This window comes from Cydia amplana, chromosome 4 (assembly GCF_948474715.1).
Source record: "Cydia amplana chromosome 4, ilCydAmpl1.1, whole genome shotgun sequence".
Taxonomy (NCBI): domain Eukaryota; kingdom Metazoa; phylum Arthropoda; class Insecta; order Lepidoptera; family Tortricidae; genus Cydia; species Cydia amplana.
In genome coordinates this window covers 17,948,245-17,971,259 of record NC_086072.1, presented here as the reverse complement: position 1 = coordinate 17,971,259, position 23,015 = coordinate 17,948,245, and the positions used below count along the sequence as shown (strand labels likewise).

Genomic DNA, 23,015 nt, shown 5'->3' with positions numbered 1-23,015 from the left:
GATTGTGACGGGCTTCCCCATACGCAGTTTCGCGTAATATTCCCTATTAAAATGAAAAAGTTTTGTAACGAAGGTGACACACTAGAAATATTACTTTAATGGTTTATCTGTGGTTACATTTCCTAAAATGTTTGAGTCACATTTTTACATAACATGTAACGTTTTCACATCGTTTTCATCAGTGATAATAACGTCTTAAACAGACGAAATCATCACGTTTTGGCAAAAAAGTAAGCATATAGTTGTTGGCCATCTTGAAAAAAAAAATCTCGTTGACTTTGACGTATCGCAAACCATTTTCATTCCTTGCTCATTTATTACGTAAATCAGCGAGCATAAGAACGTTATCGTAACAGGCAAGGATTCACATAAAAATGCTGAAAGTAGCGACTACGTTGCGACTGCTGTCCTCCCAGGGCGTGCAGGTCAGGTCCTTAGCTACCGCCGTCGGTTACAAGCAGGCACTAGTCAACGTTCCACCGACCAAGCTTACAGTGCTCGACAATGGACTGCGAGTCGCCTCCGAGGACTCCGGTGCCGCCACGGCGACCGTTGGCCTGTGGATTGATGCCGGCTCCAGGTACGAGAACTCTAAAAACAACGGAGTCGCACATTTCCTAGAACACATGGCTTTCAAAGGCACCAGCAAAAGATCGCAGACCGACCTCGAGTTGCTCGTCGAGAATATGGGAGCGCATTTAAATGCGTACACGTCTCGGGAACAGACCGTGTTTTACGCTAAATGCCTCGCGAATGACGTGCCCGCGGCCGTCGAGATCCTTGCCGACATTATTCAGAATTCGTCGCTCGCTGAACCCGAAATCGAACGCGAACGAGGCGTGATCCTCCGAGAGATGCAGGACGTCGAAAGCAACCTGCAAGAGGTCGTATTCGACCACTTACACGCCACTGCCTTCCAAGGCACACCCCTAGGACAGACCATCTTGGGACCCACCAAGAATATTAAGAAGATCTCCAAGGCTGACTTGCAGCAGTACATCAAGACGCACTACCAGCCAGCACGCATCGTGCTGTCTGGCGCCGGTGGCGTCGAGCATGAGAAGCTTGTGGACCTCGCGAACAAGCACTTGGGCAAACTAAAGAACACAGCCCTTGATGTGCCCGAAATTGCCCCCTGTCGCTACACTGGCTCTGAAATCAGAGTCCGTGATGACTCCATGCCCCTGGCTCATATCGCTATTGCTGTTGAGGGTGCCGGTTGGACCGATGCTGATAACATTCCTCTAATGGTTGCCAATACTCTTATTGGAGCTTGGGACCGCTCCCAGGGCGGTGGCGCAAACAACGCCTCAGTGCTCGCCCGCGCCGCGTCCTCTGAAGGCCTGTGCCACAGCTTCCAGTCCTTCAACACCTGCTACAAGGACACCGGTCTGTGGGGCATTTACTTTGTTGCCGAGCCCCTCCAGATTGAGGACATGGTCTTCAACATTCAGTCTGAATGGATGAAGCTCTGCATTTCCGTTACAGAGGGTGAGGTTGAGCGCGCAAAGAACTTGTTGAAGACAAACATGCTCCTACAGCTCGATGGCACCACCCCTGTCTGTGAAGACATTGGTCGCCAGATGCTCTGCTACAACCGCAGAATCCCTATCCACGAATTGGATGCTCGCATTGATGCTGTCACTGCCGCAAACATCCGTGATGTCTGCTACAAGTACATCTATGACAAGTGCCCCGCAGTCGCTGCAGTCGGCCCCACCGAAGGCTTACCCGACTACACCAGGCTCCGCGCCAGCATGTACTGGCTTAGGGCGTAAATTAATGTAATTATTATCATAGATAATCTTTTAGAATCTTTATTTAAATCAGTCAACAACATTAAATCTACTGATCCCAAATGTCTGTTGTTTTATTGTATTAAAACACGTCTTTGGTGGAATGTGTATTTATTATAGGAGAATAAGTAAACGAGATGTAAATAAACAATTCTGTTTTCCAATACACATGTTTTCATTTATAAATTATGTCATAAATAAAATTTGAAGCCAATACTTAAAATTACATATTGTGATAAATAGAAATTTAACCAATTACAATAATTTCAAGCCCAAATCTCCTCAAAATCACACATTCATAGTTCCCGTTGCTTCACTAAGCTTCTCCTGAACGCTGGTAACACTGGGCTTGCGCACCGTGCTGGTCTTCCTCTTTGTGCCGTATGGCAACACCGGCTCATTGTGGCTGATGAGGCTGGCTGAGGATATGAACACGGAGATCTGCTCGTGCGTGGGACAGGCCACTAGGAGCGCGTCTTCGTATGAATAGCCTCCGTTGGTCAGAAGCTGCTCAATTTGCACGAAGTAGCCGACAACGTTGTTCTGCAAAAAAAATTGAAGAGTAAAGTTAAGCGAATTTAAACTGTTAGTGCTTGAGAAAGGAGACCTAGGCTCTCCGAAACATGTAGCGCGAGTGACTTAAAACAAGTGAGTCGAACCCGTAAAATTATTCAATAAAAGTAAAGTTAAGGTTAATCAATCAGATTTGTTGTTTTTTTTTTACTTTTTGAAATAAATATTTGATGATTTCAGTTATAAGAAACGTGGGCGTTGGAAGGTCTACAACCTACAGTTTATGTACTGTCGGAATACATGAGAAAAAAAAATTGGCATTAGGTAATGTTAAATATAACAAACAATGCTACTGTCTGCTATGTCTACACTATTAGCGTTAGGCCTTTGAACGCCACGCCTATCGTGTGCGGCGCGTCATCGTGAACCTTATCGGAATGCACGAAGGTTTATAATCGGGCTGTAGATGTGCGCCTGACGTCTTTGGCGGTCAAGGGGTTAGTATTGTCACTAAAACCGGCCAAGTGCGAGTTCGACTCGCGCACGGAGGGTTCCGCACCATCAACAAAAAATAGAGCAAAACAAGCAAAAAAACGGTCACCCATCCAAGTACTGACCCCGCCCGACGTTGCTTAACTTCGGTCAAAAATCACGTTTGTTGTATGGGAGCCCCACTTAAATCTTTATTTTATTCTGTTTTTAGTATTTGTTGTTATAGCGGCAACAGAAATACATCATCTGTGAAAATTTCAACTGTCTAGCTATCACGGTTCGTGAGATACAGCCTGGTGACAGACGGACGGACAGCGGAGTCTTAGTAATAGGGTCCTGTTTTTACCCTTTGGGTACGGAACCCTAAAAAACTATTCCTTACCCTAATAGGCCTGAACAGTATAAATTCCGTCTCCTTATTAGCCAGATACAGTTGCATGGAGCGCTGAAGCGAAGCCAGATGCGCTTTGATAAGCCTCTGTGTTTCTTTCACCACTACCGCCATTTCTTCAGGTGACGCCCATGGCTGGGTCCTGATCTGGTCGGCTGGGGTGAAGGCTTGTACCTGGTAATGAAGAAAAATCACCATAGCATTATATTAAAATATAAGCTTTAATAAAAAAAATCTAATTGCTTAATCGGCGTAGGCACTAGTTTTTACGAAAGCGACTGCCATCTGACCTTCCAACCCAGAGGGAAAACTAGGTCCTCATGGGATTAGTCCGGTTTCCTCACATTTTCCTTGACCGAAAAGCGACTGGTAAATATCAAATGATCTATCGTACATAAGTTCCGGGGTTTGAACCCGCGACCTCCGGATTGATAGTCGCACGCTCTTACCGGTAAGCCACCAGCGCTTCATATGCCATGCCATATCCCGTCATATATGTATGCCATGTTTCATATGGCATTGTAACTTATTCGTCATATCTCCACTACGGGGTATCCCACTGTACGTTTCAAGTTCAACTTAACACATTCATTGCATTATTTATTTTTTAATATGTACTGTTTGTAATTTGGTATGTGTACTTATAATATGGACTATTTTTCTGCAATAAAGGTTACAATACAATACAATTGCCACCCAGCCAAACAAGACATCCGCGCCAGGCCACAAAAATTTCGTCATATAAAGCTGTAGTGCCACGATCCCGACTATCGGGTCTTCCGGCCTGGGAACGAAATTATAAAATACCCGATAGTCGAGTTTTCGGCACTGAATGTGTTAAAAACTAGAAAGTAATCTCAACTAACCTTTTCAACAAAAGCAAGCAGCGGCCCGGCCAAAATCTCAGTAGCATGCCTAATGAACATCTCACAGCAACTCTTCAACTGCCTATCCACCTCCTTCCTCGAATCCAGCAAATGTTCCTTCACCATCGGCGTGCCTTCCAGCAAAAACTCCAGCAAAGCATTGTTACTGTTTAACGAAAATATCTGTTTAGGTCGCTGTAGTAACCCGTATGCTGCATTCTTCATATTACTGAAGTCTAAAGTAGTTTCCTTTATGACGAAATCGACTTGGAAAGGGGCTATTTGTTCTCTAAGTATGAGGAGATGTTTTATTTGGAACAGTTCTCCGTCTATGTTGGTTTGTGTGGCGCAGATCTGCTTGCAAGCGCTGTCTAGACTTTGCACGCAGAGGGAGATCGCTTCTTGCGCTAGGCCTTGGAACACTTTCTTTTCTAAACACCTATAACAAAATAATAAATAATAATAAATAAATATTTATTGTTCAAAACATACATTCTACATAAATGAAGTTGGAGCCCTGGAGACTGCGTTAGTTTACACTGTGTTGCAGCCCCAGTGTTTAGAAACAACCTTATTCAATAAAAAATATTAATTCCTTAGCCCATGGGTTTACAAAATTAATGTTGTCTACTGATTTTAATTTCATTATTTTCACCGAGTTGAATATACCGAATGATTCTAAAATAGTGGAATTGTCCACATGGAAAAAAATCGGAATTTCCTGACATTTTTATATGGGAAACGAAATTTTCCATCAGGTATAAAATAGAAACGCCTTATTTAGAAAGTTTTTAAAGTTAGAAACTGCTGAAGGCATTTCAAACTTAGGTATTATAGTCGATTTAGACTCTCGCGCGAGCCACGAGACGAACCGCGAGCCGCGCCACGAGACGCGAGTCCACCGCTTACACTCGCGTTCGGCTTGTCATTCGGTTATAAACCTTATGCCGTGTCGTTAGTGTTTAAATTATATTAGCTCGACGAGCTTGCGAGCCACGAGACGAGCCGCGAGCCCATCGCTTACACTCTCGTCTCGTGGCGCGGCTCGCGGCTCGTCTCGTGGCTCGCGCGAGAGTTTAAACCGCTTTTTAGAAGTTTTCCGGAACTTACACGTACTTACCAATAGATACTAGGGTATCAGAAGGGTATACCTAGGGGTCGACAGAAAAATGTTAATATGTAGTTAGATTACTCGTTTTAATTGCTGTGTATAAACCCGGATAACTAACTACTATCATTACTATCAGTTACCTGTAGAGTCTAGACAACGCCGCCAAAGTCCTCCTGACCGCTGGATACCACATGCCGTGCAGGTCGGCCGGGGAGGCCGCCGGCCTCCGCTGGGTCTCCACGTTGATGTTGTTGTTAATAGTTACCTGTAGAGTCTAGATAACGCCGCCAAAGTCCTCCTGACCGCTGGATACCACATGCCGTGCAGGTCGGCCGGGGAGGCCGTCGGCCTCCGCTGGGTCTCCACGTTGATGTTGTTGTTAATAGTTACCTGTAGAGTCTAGATAACGCCGCCAAAGTCCTCCTGACCGCTGGATACCACATGCCGTGCAGGTCGGCCGGGGAGGCCGCCGGCCTCCGCTGGGCCTCCACGTTGATGTTGTTGTTAATTGTTACCTGTAGAGTCTAGACAACGCCGCCAAAGTCCTCCTGACCCCTGGATACCACATGCCGTGCAGGTCGGCCGGGGAGGCCGCCGGCCTCCGCTGGGCCTCCACGTTGATGTTGTTGTTAATAGTTACCTGTAGAGTCTAGACAACGCCGCCAAAGTCCTCCTGACCGCCGGATACCACATGCCGTGCAGGTCGGCCGGGGAGGCCGCCGGCCTCCGCTGGGCCTCCACGTTGATGTTGTTGTTAATAGTTACCTGTAGAGTCTAGACAACGCCGCCAAAGTCCTCCTGACCGCTGGATACCACATGCCGTGCAGGTCGGCCGGGGAGGCCGCCGGCCTCCGCTGGGCCTCCACGTTGATGTTGGCGGCCTCTTGCGACGTCGCCGAGATGTCCGACACCATGGAGTTGCGGGAGTCCGACCGCTTTAGGGCCTGCTCTTGCTGGATGGAGAGAGCAATTTGCTGCAATAAAAAAAACTTATTAAAACGACATGCTTATCTAGATAAGCTAGTGTTAAATCAATTTTTTAAACATGCAGATTACGTCTGCGAGCGATATTCCAAATTTTATATTAAAGGAAAAAATGGAAAAATTACGCTTCCGGCAGGACTTGAACCCGCAAACTCCGCAATCCGTGCGTTAGCTCTGCCAATTGAGCTACGGAAGCCCACCAGAATCTTGCGAATTTTTCCATTCCTTCCCTCATGCATACACGCCTTTGGGGTGGCGTATAGCGACATCTACCGAGAGACACACACACACAAATATAAAATTTGGAATATCGCTCGCAGACGTAATCTGCATGTTTAAAAAATTGATTTAGTACGGGTTAGCACATTGTTACTGGTGAATTCTCAATGCAACTTGAGACTCCGGTGCCGTTAAAAAGATGTAATCGTCTCTCGGTAGATAATTTTTCCATTTTTTCCTTTAATATAAAATTTGAAAGCTAGTGTTAGGTAAGTTAGATAACACAAAATAGAGCGAGTAAAAGCAGGCGTGACTCACTCCGCGATTTCGTCGCGTCGCTACAAGTACATGCGGCCCACACCAGTTTTGGTGTCTAGCCATAGTATAGTTCGTTTTTTTAGCATTAGAAAGAACTTGCAAGAAGGTAAGCGATCTTGACATGTCTTTTAATTGAAAAACGCTTTTTAAAAATCAGAAACTATTACTTATGAAAGCTGAAGAATATAAATTATCGTATTAGATTCATAATTGTTACATATTTGCCGTAACTTATTTTTAAAATGTGTTTTTCAATTAAAAGACACATCAAGAATGTTTACCTTATTTCTAATGCTAAAAAAACGAACTATAGTTGCCGCACCGCTAAGGAACGGACGCGACGCCTGCTCGCGCCTGCGCTACCTAGCGCGCTATCTGTCGTAAATGGACGAATTTGTATCTTCTGTACATAGTACTATCATTATATATACTTGTTTATTCTGTGGTAGAAGTTTTGTATGAAAAACAATATTTATCAACGAAAACATACATATTAGAAACAACATCTGTTGTTGCCAAATGTCATGCTACTTCATGTCATAAGGAGCATAACGTCGATTGTATGGAGGCGGCTATGTTTGAAAAAAAAAAGCTACTTTTATAGCCTCAAATTTACTTCTAAACTGTGAGAACACTGCTGTGCCACATGTTTACCTCATAATGTTCAACTGATTTCTTTGTTCTATTTGCGACACTTTCGAAATATTTCTTCATTTTAAATTGCCAGTCACTCGCCATTGTCTTGCATACACATAAAATTTTCGATGAATCTTATTATATTCCGTATAAAAATTATTCGTTCTCCACTTAATTTTGACAATTTATTAAGTATGATGACATTGACGTGATAGAGAAATACAAATGTGTCAAGCTATTTAGCCAGAAAGTATGAGGTACAATGTCATTGTAGTATAAACCTTTTTTGAATGATATAGGATCAAAGTATAGGACGCAAACACTGACTTAATATAAAAATCAATGGACTATATCAATCTTGGAGGATACAACTAAACGGAGTAGCCATTAACAGGCTTTCCCCTCTGTCGAAAATAGGCGGCCAATGGTCATACACAATGTATGGACTGACGTTTATCTGACATGGCTATTTTTACGTTACGCATACATTTGACGTTCCCCTCCCCCGCAAAAATCGGCAGACTGTTTTGTACAGATAATTACAGACATGGCGTCTCCGTTTGATTATATCCTCCAAGATATCAATGGACGCAAACGAGCAGATATCGCCATCGCTTGCAACTTGCAAGTGCGTTTCCGGCTTTTAAGATGGGAGTACGTTCTTTTCTTCAAAGTTTGAAGGTCGTATCGGTCCAGAAATACAGTTACGAAATATTAAATATTGAGTTAGTACGAAATATTGAAAAAATGGTATCATTTATTATGTCACCAAACTTATATTTATTTATACATTATACTAGTTAATCTATTCAAACAATACCTGCTAGATTTTATAGTAGAGAGCTCATAGTACTCAATGGAATAAAATGTAGTTCAGTGGTTCCTAACCTTTTCAGTTCGGTTACCCCTATGACTAACTAAGGAACCTGATTTTACCCCTCCTCCCAATTGTAATAAAAAATAAAACGTGTACGGTTGTTGTATTGTTATATTAGGTTAGCTTATTAGTCTTATTACCCCCGTAAAATACCAGTTTTACCCCCAGGGGGGTAATTACCCCCAGGTTAGGAACCACTGATGTAGTTAAAAGACTTAGGGCCACTTGCACCACCCCACTAACCCGGGGTTAAGCAGTTAAAGCGTTAACCAAGTGTCAAATTGGACTGGTAACCATGGTAACTCCGGGTTTAACCGGGTAACTCCGGGTTAGTGGAATTAGGGCCTATCGCGAACATTGAAAGTTTCGGTATCTCTCTATCGCTTTCGCTTATTCGATCGATCGATATCACTACATAGTATAAAACAAAGTCGCTTCCCGCTGTCTGTCCGTATGTATCTTTAAAACTACTTAATGCGGTTTTGATGCGGTTTTTTTTTAATAGATAGAGTGATTCAAGAGGAAGGTTTATGTCTAGTTTGTAAACCCGTGCGAAGCCGGGGCGGGCCGCTAGTGGAGATATATAGCCGGTCAACCAAATCTTGTCAGTGAAAAAAGGCGCGAAATTCAAATTTTCTACGGGACGATATCCCTTCGCGCCTACATTTTTCAAATTTGCCGCCTCTTTCTACTGTCAATATCTGGTTGACCAAGTATAAACTAGTGGCTCTGTGAGCTGTATACCTCGCGAGCAGAGCTTAAAACTGAATAAATGTATGGCAAAAATATTTATTATAATATAGGTATAGTACATGTAATATAAACAAAAAATTAAAAACTACATAAAGCTACAAACAAAAATTAAACGAATACGCTTAACCCGCGCTTGATAAATAAAAAATACGAAATTTTTCACTTTTTCAAAATAAAAAAATAAAATAAAAAACAACTATACGAAATTTAAGTATAAAGAAAATACAAAAAGTTATGTAGCAGTATACAATTACTGGGGATGGAACCAGGGACCTGCCGATGCAAACAAAAAAAGCGAACGTTTGCAAAATACGCCATTATAGTTCTTACTAAAGCTGACGAAATTTAGCTACTCATTCTCAAGTAAAAACTAAATATCTAAATACCGCCAAAACCAGCGATACAAATTTTCTGAATTTTTGGCCATTTAATCTATAAACATATCTCAAAAGAAAAAACTCTTATGATACCGATACGACTATTTGTCCCGCCTAAACAAATCACAGCTATCACGACTCCGCCATTTTGAAAATTTTCCAAAAACCGGATCGACAAAAAAATTTTATTTAGTCATAGGATTCGGTCACAAAATTTCACGAAAATCGGTTAAGAATTGCGAGGAGAACATCCGGACATACAAAAGCAAAATGCCCGAGTCAAAACGTAGACCTTCGCTACGCTTCGGCATAGAGAAAAAAATACATAGAGTGCTCACTCCATACATCAGTTTTCGTACCAAAAAGACTATTAGCATCTAGCATAGAGTAGCGGAACTATCAGTACTGCTACTTGACAATAGATGTCGCCACCGACCGGAAAGTCTTATGCTGTTGAGATAAGACTTTCCGGTCGGTGCTACATCTATTGTCAAGTAGCAGTACTGATAGTTCCGCTACTCGATGCTAGATGTAGATACTGAAATTAATAGTCTGAACTGATGTATGGAGTGAGCACTCTTGTCTTACTTATTTCTCTATGATACGACCATGATACGACTAACCAATTAGCCAATCACGCTGAAGCAACAACCAAAACGTTTAAACTTAGAATGTCTGCCAATTAACGGTTGTTTCTATGTCGCTGATCTGTACCTTAATTTGTTTCCAGGGAATATCAGCAATGGTCATATCTACCTGCTACATCGGCATAACCGGCACCACGCAGCGTGGGGCATAGCCTGAACTGATGTATGGAGTGAGCACTCTATGTATTTTTTTTTCTCTATGGCTTCGGTCAATAAACTCGGGGGCGTACCTCCATCATGAGCAGCTTGGCCGGGTAGTGCAGGTCGGGCGGCGCGGGGCGGTACAGCAGCACGTCGGCGCGCAGGTGCACGTGCGCGCGGAACACGAGCCGCTCCTGCGCGTCCTGCAGCAGCGCGCGCGCGCACGCCCCGAGCGCGGACAACGTCTCCGCTGAAACATATACAGTGTGGAAAGATAAGTCGGGCCCTGGAGGGAAACTACCTCAAATCCTTAAGCTGGCTCATTTTACTTAATGGTGACATTCCTTTATTTTTAAAAAGAAACAGAACTGCATTCAAAGTATTTTTCTTTTTTTCTTCAATTTGGCTTGTCTAAAAAAATCTTGAGTACTAAATATTACATTTTATGGATATTTTGTACGACAGACGAGTTTAAGACCTAACGTTTCTTGGAGAAATGTTATCATTAACATTAACTGTATCGACTAGTAGAATAAAATTGCGAGTTTTTATTTTTTGGAATTTTTAGTCGGTCCGAGTCCCGGGCAAGGCAAGCGAGTTTTAGAAAATCTTTGAATGCAGGTTTGTTTCTTTTTAAAAATAAAGGAATGTCTCCTTTAAGTAAAATGAGCCAGCTTAAGGATTTAAGGTAGTTTCCCTCCAGGGCCCGACTTATCTTTCCACACTGTATAGGGTCGGTTGCACCAAACTTTAGTCTTCAATAAAGAGTTCGCTAAATATTGTATGTATGGGAAGTTTCATAGTAAAGCGCCGGGGCGCGCCGGCTGACGTTGATTAGTCTGTCAAATGTGGTCGGTGCAACTGGTCCTATTAGGTCTATTTTCGTCAATAGAAAATAGCGGCAAATTTAAAGAAACCGAGCAAGTGCGAGTCGGACTCGCCCAGCGAGGATTCCGTCCTTTTTAGGGTTCCGTACCCGAAGGGTAAAAAACGGGACTCTATTACTAAGACTTCGCTGTCCGTCCGTCCGTCTGTCACCAGGCTGTATCTCATGAACCGCGATAGCTAGACAGTTGAAATTTTCACAAATTATGTGTCTCTGTTGCCGCTATAACAACAAATACTAAAAATAAAATAAAATAAATATTTAAGGGGGGCTCCCATACAACAAACACGATTTTTTTGCTGTATTTTTTGTTGATGGTGCGGAACCCTCCGTGCGCGAGTCCGACTCGCACTTGGCCGGTTTTTTAGTATTTGTTGTTATAGCGGCAACAGAAATACATCATCTGTAACAATTTCAAATGTGCGGTGAACGTGCCATGAACCGTGATACTAGCCACCGGATACGGTTCATGAGATACAGCCTGGTGACAGACAGACAGACGGGCAGTGAAGTCTTAGTAATAGGGTCCCGTTTTTACCCTTTGGGTAACGTAACCCTAATAAAAAGCGGCCAAGTGCGAGTCGGACTCGCCCATGAAGGGTTCCGTATTTAGGCGATTTATGACGTATTAAAAAATAAATAATTACTAGATCTCGTTCAAACCAATTTTCGGTGGAAGTTTACATGGTAATGTACATCGTATATTTTTTTTAGTTTTATCATTCTCTTATTTTAGAAGTTACAGGGGGGGGACACACATTTTACCACTTTGGAAGTGTCTCTCGCGCAAACTATTCAGTTTAGAAAAAAATGATATTAGGAACCTCAATATCATTTTTGAAGACCTATCCATAGATACCCCACACGTATGGGTTTGAGGAAATAAATTTTTTTGAGTTTCAGTACGAAGTATGGGGAACCCCAAAAAATTATTGTTTTTTTTCTATTTTTGTGTGAAAATCTTAATGCGGTTCACAGAATACATCTACTTACCAAGTTTCAACAGTATAGTTCTTATAGTTTCGGAGAAAAGTGGCTCAGACATACGGACGGACAGACAGACGGACAGACAGACAGACATGACGAATCTATAAGGGTTCCGTTTTTTGCCATTTGGCTACGGAACCCTAAAAATGTAGACGCGAAGGGTAATCGTCCCATAGAACATTTAAATTTCACCCCTGTCAGGCTCGTCCAGGCCGTGGTATACATATTATTATGTATAATAAATAAACTAGTGGCTCTGTGAGCTGTAGACCTCGCGAGAGCTTAAAACTGAATAAATATATGGCAAAAATATTTATTAAAATATAGGTATAGTACATGTAATATAAACAAAAACATTAAAAACTACATAAAAGCTACAAACAAAAATTAAACGAATTCGCTTAACCCGCGCTTGATAAATAAAAAATACGAAATTTTTAATTTTTTCACAATAAAAAAATAAAAAACTATACGAAATTTAAGTATAAAAAAAATACAAAAAGTTATGTAGCAGTATACAATTACTGGGGATGGAACCAGGGACCTGCCGATGCAAACAAAAAAAGCGAACGTTTGCAAAATACGCCATTATAGTTCTTACTAAAGCTGACGAAATTTAGCTACTCATTCTCAAGTAAAAACTAAATATCTAAATACCGCCAAAACCAGCGATACAAATTTTCAGAATTTTTGGTCATTTAATCTAAAAACATATCTCAAAAAGAAAAAACTCTTATGATACCGATACGACTATTTGTTTAGGCGGGAGCTATCACGACTCCGCCATTTTGAAAAATTTCCAAAAACGGGATCGACAAAAAAAAAATATTTAGTCATAGATTTCGGTCATAAAATTTCACGAAAATCGGTTAAGAATTGCGACCTGTAGAGGAGAACATCCGGACATACAAAAGCAAAATGCCCGAGTCAAAACGTAGACCTTCGCTACGCTTCGGTCAATAACACTTACGATCATTAGCTACTTGCTCCTCTAGAACCTCGACTCGGAGGATGACGCAGAGCTCGGCGAGGGTTTCCAGGTGGTTGATGTGTATGATATGTGGTCGCAGCGTCTCGTACAGCCCGTTGCACAAAGACTGCAGATATTCTCTGAAAACATACATAGGATGTCGAAGTCATTTGTCCAAATATGATAATAGGTACCTAATAGTTATTTATTTTACAAGGGCTCAAAGTTGTTGTTTAACATCTCGTGCATAATTGGTTCGAAAACTGGAATATTGAGCGTTGCGAGGGTTTCAAGACACGAGGGTTAAACAAATATTGCCAACGAGTGAAACACAATATTTTTCACCACACCAACACATAAATATAATAAAAGTACTGACTGTAAAATATCAAACAAAATCAAAGCAAATCGATTCAAATTGAATGTTATTAAATTTAATATTTATCATTCAAAATTATGATTTAAAAGTCAGTTCTACCAGCAAACACAAGAAAACAACTCAAAATTTGATCGTTCGATCTTTTGAGAATTCATTGTCAACACAACTACAACTACACTACAATTTTGGATTCGTTAACCACTAGCTAGTATTTAACGAACACGCCGACGGCAACAAAGTGCAGTTATCGCGCAAGTTCTTGGTGGCGGCGGCAGTGGGCGCGCCGGCCACGCGGGAACGACGTATTAAGGCGTTACTCGTGCCGAAAGTAGGCAATGGCCTCATTATCTAAAATAGAAAAGACAACATTTTCCCGAATACTCGTGATTTTTTAACTTACTGTATAGCGGGACAGCTTTTACTAAACAGCCGGGAGTACAGCGCGCACTCGTCGCTACTGGCGTGGGCTAGCAACGAGCACGCCGAGCGAGCGTGCAGTGGTCGCGCGGCCACGCGCGAGCGCCGGTCGGCATACTCGTGCTGGATGTCCGAGAGTATGTAATGAGACATATCTAAAATAGAGAAGACGTCGGTTTTCCCGAACATTCGTGATTCTTTTACTTACTGTATAGCGGGACAGCTTTTACTAAACAGCCGGGAGTACAGCGCGCACTCGTCGCTACTGGCGTGGGCTAGCAACGAGCACGCCGAGCGCAGCAGCGTGCAGTGGTCGCGCGGGTGGCGCGCGGCGGCGGCGCCGAGCGCGGCGGCGGTGGGCGCGCCGGCCACGCGCGAGCGCCGATCGGCGTACTCGTGCTGGATGTCCGAGAGCAGGGAGGCGTACCTAAAATATAAGTTTAATATGTACACACCAGGGATGTTGCGGATGCAGATTTTTTGACATCGGATGCCTGACATGACATTTGATGCGGATGCGGATATTTAAAGGCTCACATCCGCGGATGCGGATGCGGATGTCAAGATTAGGTACTTAGAAAACGTCAAATATTACATTTTTAGTATTTAAAAAAAAAAACGAAACGTTTAGTATTTGAGCAATAATATAGGTGCGTTATATTTAATAAACAGTAACTTGGCCGACTTAGACGATTTCGGTATAGGTAATGACGAAATTACCTAGCACTTACGCCGCCACTAAGACGTTCCTGTACCGATTTGTTCGACATCCGCATCCGCATAAGCTCCGCATCGATTTTATGCGGATGCGGATGCAGATGCGGATGTTGAAAATAATGCGGAAGTTCCGCGGATGCGGATGCGGATGTTCGCAACATCCCTGCTACACACACGTATATACAAATTTTTGGCTTTACTGTCCACCTGTTGTTAAGTTGTACATTAAAAAGCGGCCAAGTGCGAGTCGGACTCGCCCATGAAGGGTTCCGTATTTAGGGGATTTATGACGTATTAAAAAAAACTACTTACTAGATCTCGTTCAAACCAATTTTCGGTGGAAGTTTGCATTAGTTAAAAATATATGATGTACATTAGTAATGTACATCATATATTTTGTTTAGTTTTATCATTCTTTTATTTTAGAAGTTACAGGGGGGGGGGACACATATTTTACCACTTTGGAAGTGTCTCTCGCGCAAACTATTCAGTTGAAAAAAAAAATGATATTAGAAACCTCAATATCATTTTTGAAGACCTATCCATAAATACCCCACACGTATGGGTTTGATGAAAAAAAAAATTTTGAGTTTCAATTCTAAGTATGGGGAACCCCCAAAAATTTTTTTTTTTTTCTATTTTTGTGTGAAAATCTTAATGCGGTTCAGAGAATACATTTACTTACCAAGTTTCAACAGTATAGTTCTTATAGTTTCGGAAATAAGTGGCTGTGACATACGGACGGACAGACAGACAGACAGACGGACAGACAGACAGACATGACGAATCCATAAGGGTTCCGTTTTTTGCCATTTGGCTACGGAACCCTAAAAATGACCAAATGGGTAAAGGTCTAGAAAAAGAGCTACCTCGCCATGTAGCAGGATGAAATTGTTGCTTGTTCCACCTGTCCAATTTGTTGGTCCAATGTGCATTGCGTCTCACTCTCTCACTAAGCAAAACGTGAGACACAAATACACATTGGGCAAAGAATGGCAAAGTCAAAGTTAAATGGAAACAGCTGAAGGATTTTACCTATAAGGAGTCTACAGAAGAAAAATAAATAAAATTTAAATTAAACATTTCAAAACAGTTGTCTGTAGAATAATTAAGGCTTATATTATAAATAATGTAATCATCTTTTTCGAACTATCTGAACAAATGTTCGGTGCAATGCACCTTAACACGTTTTAAGCCTCGTGCGGCGCGTGCGTCTAGTCAGCATTTACAGTAAACTTACTTTTAGTGTACTTTTCGGGACCATCGCGACCGGGTGCATTCGATAAACATTAACCTTCACTATTTTAACATTTTATACTTAACTTATTTAACTTTAACGTTGAACATATATATACAATAAACTCTGTCGTCACTAATAAACATTGCAAAATTTGCAAACTCTTATTAAATGATAACTTACTCAGGACTATTCTCCGCTCGCGCCTCAATCTCCTCGATAACCATCTTCAACTTGGGCACGGTGGCCTGGAACTTGCCGAAGTACACGGCGTATGCCGTGTCTATGGTCTCCTAGGAATAAACACAAATATATAGTTATAATTTACGACAGATAGATAGTACGTATTGAAATATATACCCCGCCGATCCCAAGTTGGCAACGCCGCCGCCGATCAAAAGAATAATCGGCGATTTAATTGCCACGCCGCGTAATCATAGTAGAAACGTTTGCATGGATATACCATTGCTGGTTTCATCGATGCAATTTTGCAATACACAAAAACGCTATTTACCTAAGTAGTGTTGAAATACAATTACCTATTAAAACAATTAATACTTCCGATAAAAACATTGCCTTTTACCCTTCGTGGTTACTGAATCACCGAACATAGAGCATTGGACGCCGATGATCAGCGCTTTTTTTAGATGGGTTCACCTCAGGGTATTTCTTCAGAGCTCAGATGTTCCTTATATAAATAAGCTTATTTGTTCCTGTTCACTGGCATCTTCATCCTTCGGTGACAGGACTTGCTCCGTGGCGTGATCGAGCACGTGGGTGACATACGACCGTATCAGAGAGATGGCGTGGCTCTGCAGATGCCGGTACTTCAAGGGCACGTGTGAGACTGAATGTGCTCTGCAATGAAACGGAACAAAAGCTTGTTTATATGTACCTGTTCACTGGCATCTTCATCCTTAGGTGACAGGACTTGCTCTGTAGCGTGATCGAGCACGTGGGTGACATACGACCTTATCAGAGAGATGACGCGGCTCTGCAGATGCCGGTACTTCACAAGGCACGTGTGAGACTGAATGTGCTCTGTAATGGAACGGAACAAAAGCTTGTTTATATGTACCTGTTCACTGGCATCTTCATCCTTAGGTGACAATACTTGCTCGGTGGCGTGGTCGAGCACGTGGGTGACATACGACCGTATCAGAGAGATGGCGCGGCTCTGCAGATGCCGGTACTTCATAACGCACGTGTGAGACTGAATGTGCTCTGTAATGGAACGGAACAAAAGCTTGTTTATATGTACCTGTTCACTGGCATCTTCATCCTTAGGTGACAGGACTTGCTCTGTAGCGTGATCGAGCACGTGGGTGACATACGACCTTATCAGAGAGATGACGCGGCTCTGCAGATGCCGGTACTTCACAAGGCACGTGTGAGACTGAATGTGCTCTGTAATGGAACGGAACAAAAGCTTGTTTATATGTACCTGTTCACTGGCATCTTCATCCTTAGGTGACAATACTTGCTCGGTGGCGTGGTCGAGCACGTGGGTGACATACGACCGTATCAGAGAGATGGCGCGGCTCTGCAGATGCCGGTACTTCAAGGGCACGTGTGAGACTGAATGTGCTCTGTAATGGAACGGAACAGTACTGTGGCAAAAGCTTGTTTATATTTACCTGTTCACTGGCATCTTCATCTTTAGGTGACAGGACTTGCTCCGTGGCGTGGTCGAGCACGTGGGTGACATACGACCGTATCAAAGAGATGGCGCGGCTCTGCAGATGCCTGTACTTCACTAGGTACGTGTGGGACTCTTTGAAAGTACTCTGAAATAAGGATGTTTAGTTACACTTGAAATATGGATTTATTGAGTAACATATGGAAAATAATATATGTTTCCATATTTTTTTTAATAGGCCTAGTTTCCCATCTGGGTTGGAAGGTGAAGATGGCGGTCGCTTTCGTAAAAACAAGTGCCTATGCCTACTTCAATTCTTGGGATTTGATGTTAAAGCGGACCCCAGGCCCCATGATCCGTGACAAAATGCCGGAATAACGCGAGGAAGAAGAAGATATGGAAAATAATTAAAGTCAACTAGATTGAGGCCGCGTTCCCACTATTTCGTAACGACAGTTGTCGTATCGTCCTATATGTGAACACCTCTTTAAATATACAAGCCAGGACATCACAATCACTGTTATAGTACAAACAGTAACACTCTTAAATGTCCATCGGACATTATGCCATTTGTAATAAGGTTTACGAACTATCTGTTAACAGAGAATAGAATAGAGAGCGTTTATTCGTGGCAAAATAAAAGGAGAAAACAACACGTAACACAACTTAACATATAAGCCACGAAATGGTCATACAGTGTGGGCGATGGTACCGGCCACAACGTACGTCATTACGACTTAGTGGGAAAGCGGCCATAGTGAAAAATTATTAGTTAGCTAACTTTTAGGTGACTGCTAAGAGTGCTAAGACACCATTGCTTAATTCTGGGATTTCATTGTCCTTAATAAAGTAGGATAGAAAAATTAATAATCACAGGAACAACCAGATAAGTTGCAACTGAGCTCACAGTCTATCAAAATAATTCTACTATTACAAATTAATATTGTAAAACGACATGCAAGAAATTACATTAGTCCTCATGTAGTCCAAGCACTCATCGATCTTGGCCAGCAGATTGAAGAAGGCCTCGCTGTTGACGGACATGGTGGTGCTGCTGAGCCGCTGCGACAGGTGCTCCACCTGCGTGAAGTAGTGCAGCCTGTGTCGGATGTCATCACCTGGAAATGTATAACTTGAATTATCTACCTAACCTAACTTATCTATCTAACCTAACCTAACCTAACATTGTTGATAGTGACCCCTTTTTGTTTATTTTTTTTAATTGGTAGTGACCCTGCCTATGAAACTTGAGGTCCCAGGTTTTACAAAGAAACACCTTGTAGCTCAAATATTGCAACAAATCCAACAGGGCCTTACGGGCACTACGAATGGTGCTAGTTCAGCAGTGTCACTCACGAATTAACCTACTAATTACTTGCGACCACTCGCGCGCCTGTTGCAAACACATCATCCAATCATGTTGTGGTGTTTGCTGCACTTCGAATTTGTGTGCGTGGCACCACTGTAAGTGTAAAGCCCTGTCTCCATATCGCGCGGCAAACCATCGAACATTGGCTCGCGCGGCAGCCGCGCGCACAGAACATATTAAAGAGGTTAGAACGGCTATCGCGCGCAGTTAGTATCGAAGCCGGTGTCGTCGCTCGTTCCTCTCCACATTTCCACATTTCTCGCGCAACGGTAGTAAAAACTTGTGTGCCTGGTGAATGGATACGCCTCCTTTAGACAGATTTGATGTCTGGATTCTTAATCTGAACGTTATTGTGGCGCAAAAGGCATGTTTACTTTTTCGGTCAGCGTGGGCGAGTACTAGCATGCGAGCATTTGCTCATAACCGGCGGCGACACGTACCCTGCTCGCATCGCCATTCTACTTGTTCCGTGGCCGCGCGCAATGGATACCGGGCGCATCGAATTGGCGTTGGCTCGCGCGGCAGCCCGGTATCCATTGCGCGCGGCTTGCCGCGCGATATGGAGACGGGGCTTAAGGCCTGAGTGGACGCTCGGAGCGGAGCGTTCGGCAGGGCGTGCAGCGTGGCGTCGGGCTCACAAGTAATTTGAGCAGCGTGCACTAAGGCCGCTCCTATACGCTTGCATTTGTTTAACATGCCAGCCGCACGCCCCGCCCCGCTGCACGCCCAACTCAGGCGTCCACTCAGGCCTTACACTAATGGCCCAATTATTACTGCTCGTAAGGCCCAACTTCAGACATACATATGTCAATAGTAACAGAAAATAAATGTTACCAATGCTAGACAGTTTATTCTGGTCTGCCAGCAACTGCTCACTCATGGTGTGTAATGCGTTTGTCTTGTCCGACACCAAGTTATACTCCTCAGACAGCTTCTCCAAGTCGGACATTGTGGCACCAATCTAGAATATATGAATGGTATGTAATATTCAAACAATTACTTTAAATTTTTAGACATTCCAGGCATTTTCACTGGGTGCGTATCATAATGAATACGCACTTTTGGTATAATTTCAATTTACAAACGTTCAAAACGTATACTAATCTTATGTATAATGCACTAAATCTATATTTTCAATAAGGATATCATAAAAATAATATAACATACACTATACATACCGCTGTTTGGTATAACATACAAATAAACTAATTACATTTAATATAACATTCATTATGCATATAAATTAAAATAATGAATAACATCTCATATAAATATCTGAACAAGAAGCGCTGGTGGCCTAGCGGTAAGAGCGTGCGACTTGCAATCCGGAGGTCGCGGGTTCGAACCTCGGCTCGTACCAATGAGTTTTTCGGAACTTATGTATGAAATATCATTTGATATTTACCAGTCGCTTTTCGGTGAAGGAAAACATCGTGAGGAAACCGGACTAATCCCAATACGGGCCTAGTTTACCCTCTGGGTTGGAAGATCAGATGGCAGTCGCTTTCGTAAAAACTAGTGCCCACGCCAATTACTGGGATTAGTTGCCAAGCGGACCCCAGGCTCCCATGAGCCGTGGCAAAATGCCGGGACAACGCGAGGAAGATGATGATAAATATCTGAACAAAACACCAGTAAAATTATTTGGATAGCTCAGTATTTCATAGGTTATCGAAACTAATTACTGTCAGAAAAGTAGGTTAGGTTAAGTCAGAACTGTGACTCCCCAGAAAAAGAAACTGCTACCAGAAAAGTAGGTTAGGTTAGGTTAGAACCGTGACTCCCCAGAAAAAGAAACTGCTACCAGAAAAGTAGGTTAGGTTAGGTTTGAACTCTGTGACCCCCTCAGAGAAAGAAACTGCTACCAGAAAAGTAGGTTAGGTTAGAACTGTGACCCTCCACAGAAAAACCTGCTACCAGAAAAGTAGGTTAGGTTAGGTTAGAACTGTTACCCCGCAGAAAAACACAAGGTTAGATTTATTGCGTGGTATTTGTTTTGTATATTATATTATTTCAAAGTTATACCTTTTTATACTTATCATAAACGATATTATATGTAAAGTTCATTATACATTATAAAATTATAGAATTCATTGTTATACGTATTGCATGTTATACTTATTGCACGTTATGCCATTCAAAATTATACTTATTGAATTTATATATTCTGAGCAATATATTATAGGTTTGTATACGTTCTATTACTTACCCTTTTCACTTAACTGTGTTACAAAACTGACGATCATTTTAAAATCCCACACATTTTGTTAGGAATGTAACGGTTAGTCGTTACTGAAACACGACTTAAGTCGCGCTTTAAAGTACAAGTTAAAATGAAATTGCCCTTCTATACTGGTACCTACAAATATTATATTTAGACTTTTTCCATACGTTGCATATCTACCCTTGTGTATGTGTTTGCACGGTATTTTCAAAATGACAAACCATTACCTATTAAATTTAAAACCGATTTTTTATAAGTTTAAACAAGTTACATCTTAATGCTATTTACATACCTGATTAGTTAAAGCAACACACTCATTTCGTCTGTCTTCTAACTGCTTATAGTAAGCTTTATACGGTGCGTCTGCTTCCTCCACGTTACTCTCACAGAGCCTCTCATACCACTCCAGAAAATCGTACGTCGTGTCCACCGGGGGCGCGGCGTTTTTATCGACATCTTCCACTGCACTAGTTTGCACATTATCCTAAAATAATAACCGTTCAAAATGAAACACGTTGATTAAGTTTTACACATTAAATAAAATATAAATAAGACAAAACATAACTAAATACAAACATCTTCAACTTCCGTCGGTTCGCCTAGCAATAGAGCTTCTAAATCTAATATTGCTTCCCTTTGGGAAGGTGTAAGCGGTGCTAGAGGATTTGTAGGAGATTCCCATAGTAATAATCTACTCTGTATTTCTTTTAAACTCATATTATCCATGATTTCTAGACAACAAGTACAGCACTTTTACGACACAGCCGACACAGGTTGTTGACGTTGGGTTGGAGTCAATATGACAGTTTTGATATTTAACCTTAGGGTGCGTTCATGGTTAATTTCGAGGAGATAGTCTGTCAAGCCTTTTCCGTCTGTAGAAAAAAGCGGCAAATTTAAAAAATGTAGGCGAGAAGAGTTATCGTTCCATAGAAAATTTGTATTTCGGCATATCTGAATAGAAGAGTTGGACCAAAATAACTCTGCAACGATTTTGACAGCACAGTCTGTGCAAGAGTTATTTTAAACATCAAACTTCTATGAAATCACACTTCACAGCAATCACAGTCTCGGCTTTCTGCTGCATTATCTTTGTCTAACTGTTTACTCCTAATGGTTATTGAAAAGTGTCATTCAATAGAACTTGCTAACTATGTAAACAAAAGTTACTAGAGTCTGTTCGGAAAGAGAAGAGTCGTGGAATGTATTGGGCCCCATACATTCCACGACTCTTTTCTTTCCGCACAGACTCTAGTAACTTTTGTTTACATAGTTAGCAAGTTCTATTGAATGACACTTTACCTCTTTACTCTTTGGATTATTGTAAGCATTTACAGTTTAGGTTAGGGCGTTTATTTATTCATCATTAGGATAACGTTAAGTACTATAAACTGTACTGTTTCATCAGTTGTAACTTAGCATAACCCAGCAATTATTTATGAGTTATTTTCTTGGCACCATTATTTTCATAGGGATCGTGCCAAAGAGTAGTATAATAATTATGTCCATGAACTCCTGAAAAGATTCTGAACGCATCGGTATTTTATTAGCTACAATGCCACCTAGCGGCGAGTAGCATAAGTACTGAAACTGAACTATGGTTTCTTATACTAATAATAGATGGCGTTCAGACCATGATTTGAATAAGAAATCTGATGGATGTCCACTCTGCCATAGAGAAATATAGTAAGACAAGAGTGCTCACTCCATACATCAGTTAGACTATTAATTTCAGTGTCTACATGCCTATAATTTTTTTTGGTACTAAAACTGATGTATGGAGTGAGCAATCTATGTATTTTTTTTTCTATGACTCTGCTGATAGTAATAAAAAATAGCATTTTTTACTTAAGAGCCCATCAACGTGCACACTAGCGCCACTGCTAAATAATCGTGATGCGTCCAAAGTTAAAACGGCCGTTTTTGTTTTGAGTTCATAAATTGACGAATCCAGCAACATAGAAACTAGTTTGATGTATTCAAAAGGTACTTTACCTAATACAAGATACAGTACGTAGCGGCCCCCTTTTTTAAATATTTTCGTTATAAATAATCACAATTATAGCAGT

General features: G+C 41.8%; 2 protein-coding genes and 1 long non-coding RNA gene across 3 annotated transcripts in view; 2 read left to right on the top strand and 1 right to left on the bottom strand.

Moving 5' to 3' along the window:
* LOC134647354 (uncharacterized) overlaps window positions 1-23,015 on the top strand; it is a 444,045-nt gene that overhangs the window by 359,800 nt on the left and 61,230 nt on the right. The gene's annotated exons all lie outside the window — the stretch shown is intronic.
* Window positions 271-1,960, top strand: LOC134647338 (mitochondrial-processing peptidase subunit beta). Its single transcript, XM_063501673.1, has one exon. The coding sequence runs from the start codon at window positions 375-377 to the stop codon at window positions 1,776-1,778; it is 1,404 nt and encodes a 467-aa protein (XP_063357743.1). The 5' UTR covers window positions 271-374; the 3' UTR covers window positions 1,779-1,960.
* On the bottom strand, window positions 1,891-21,704 carry LOC134647348 (conserved oligomeric Golgi complex subunit 3). Its single transcript, XM_063501685.1, has 13 exons — window positions 21,523-21,704; window positions 21,239-21,430; window positions 19,557-19,683; window positions 18,323-18,471; window positions 17,352-17,501; window positions 15,898-16,007; window positions 13,969-14,187; window positions 12,965-13,104; window positions 10,211-10,371; window positions 5,935-6,143; window positions 4,059-4,497; window positions 3,184-3,366; window positions 1,891-2,339 (listed from the first exon to the last, which is right to left on the bottom strand). Exons 1-13 carry the CDS (start codon window positions 21,670-21,672, stop codon window positions 2,085-2,087), a joined length of 2,484 nt encoding a protein of 827 aa, XP_063357755.1. The 5' UTR covers window positions 21,673-21,704; the 3' UTR covers window positions 1,891-2,084.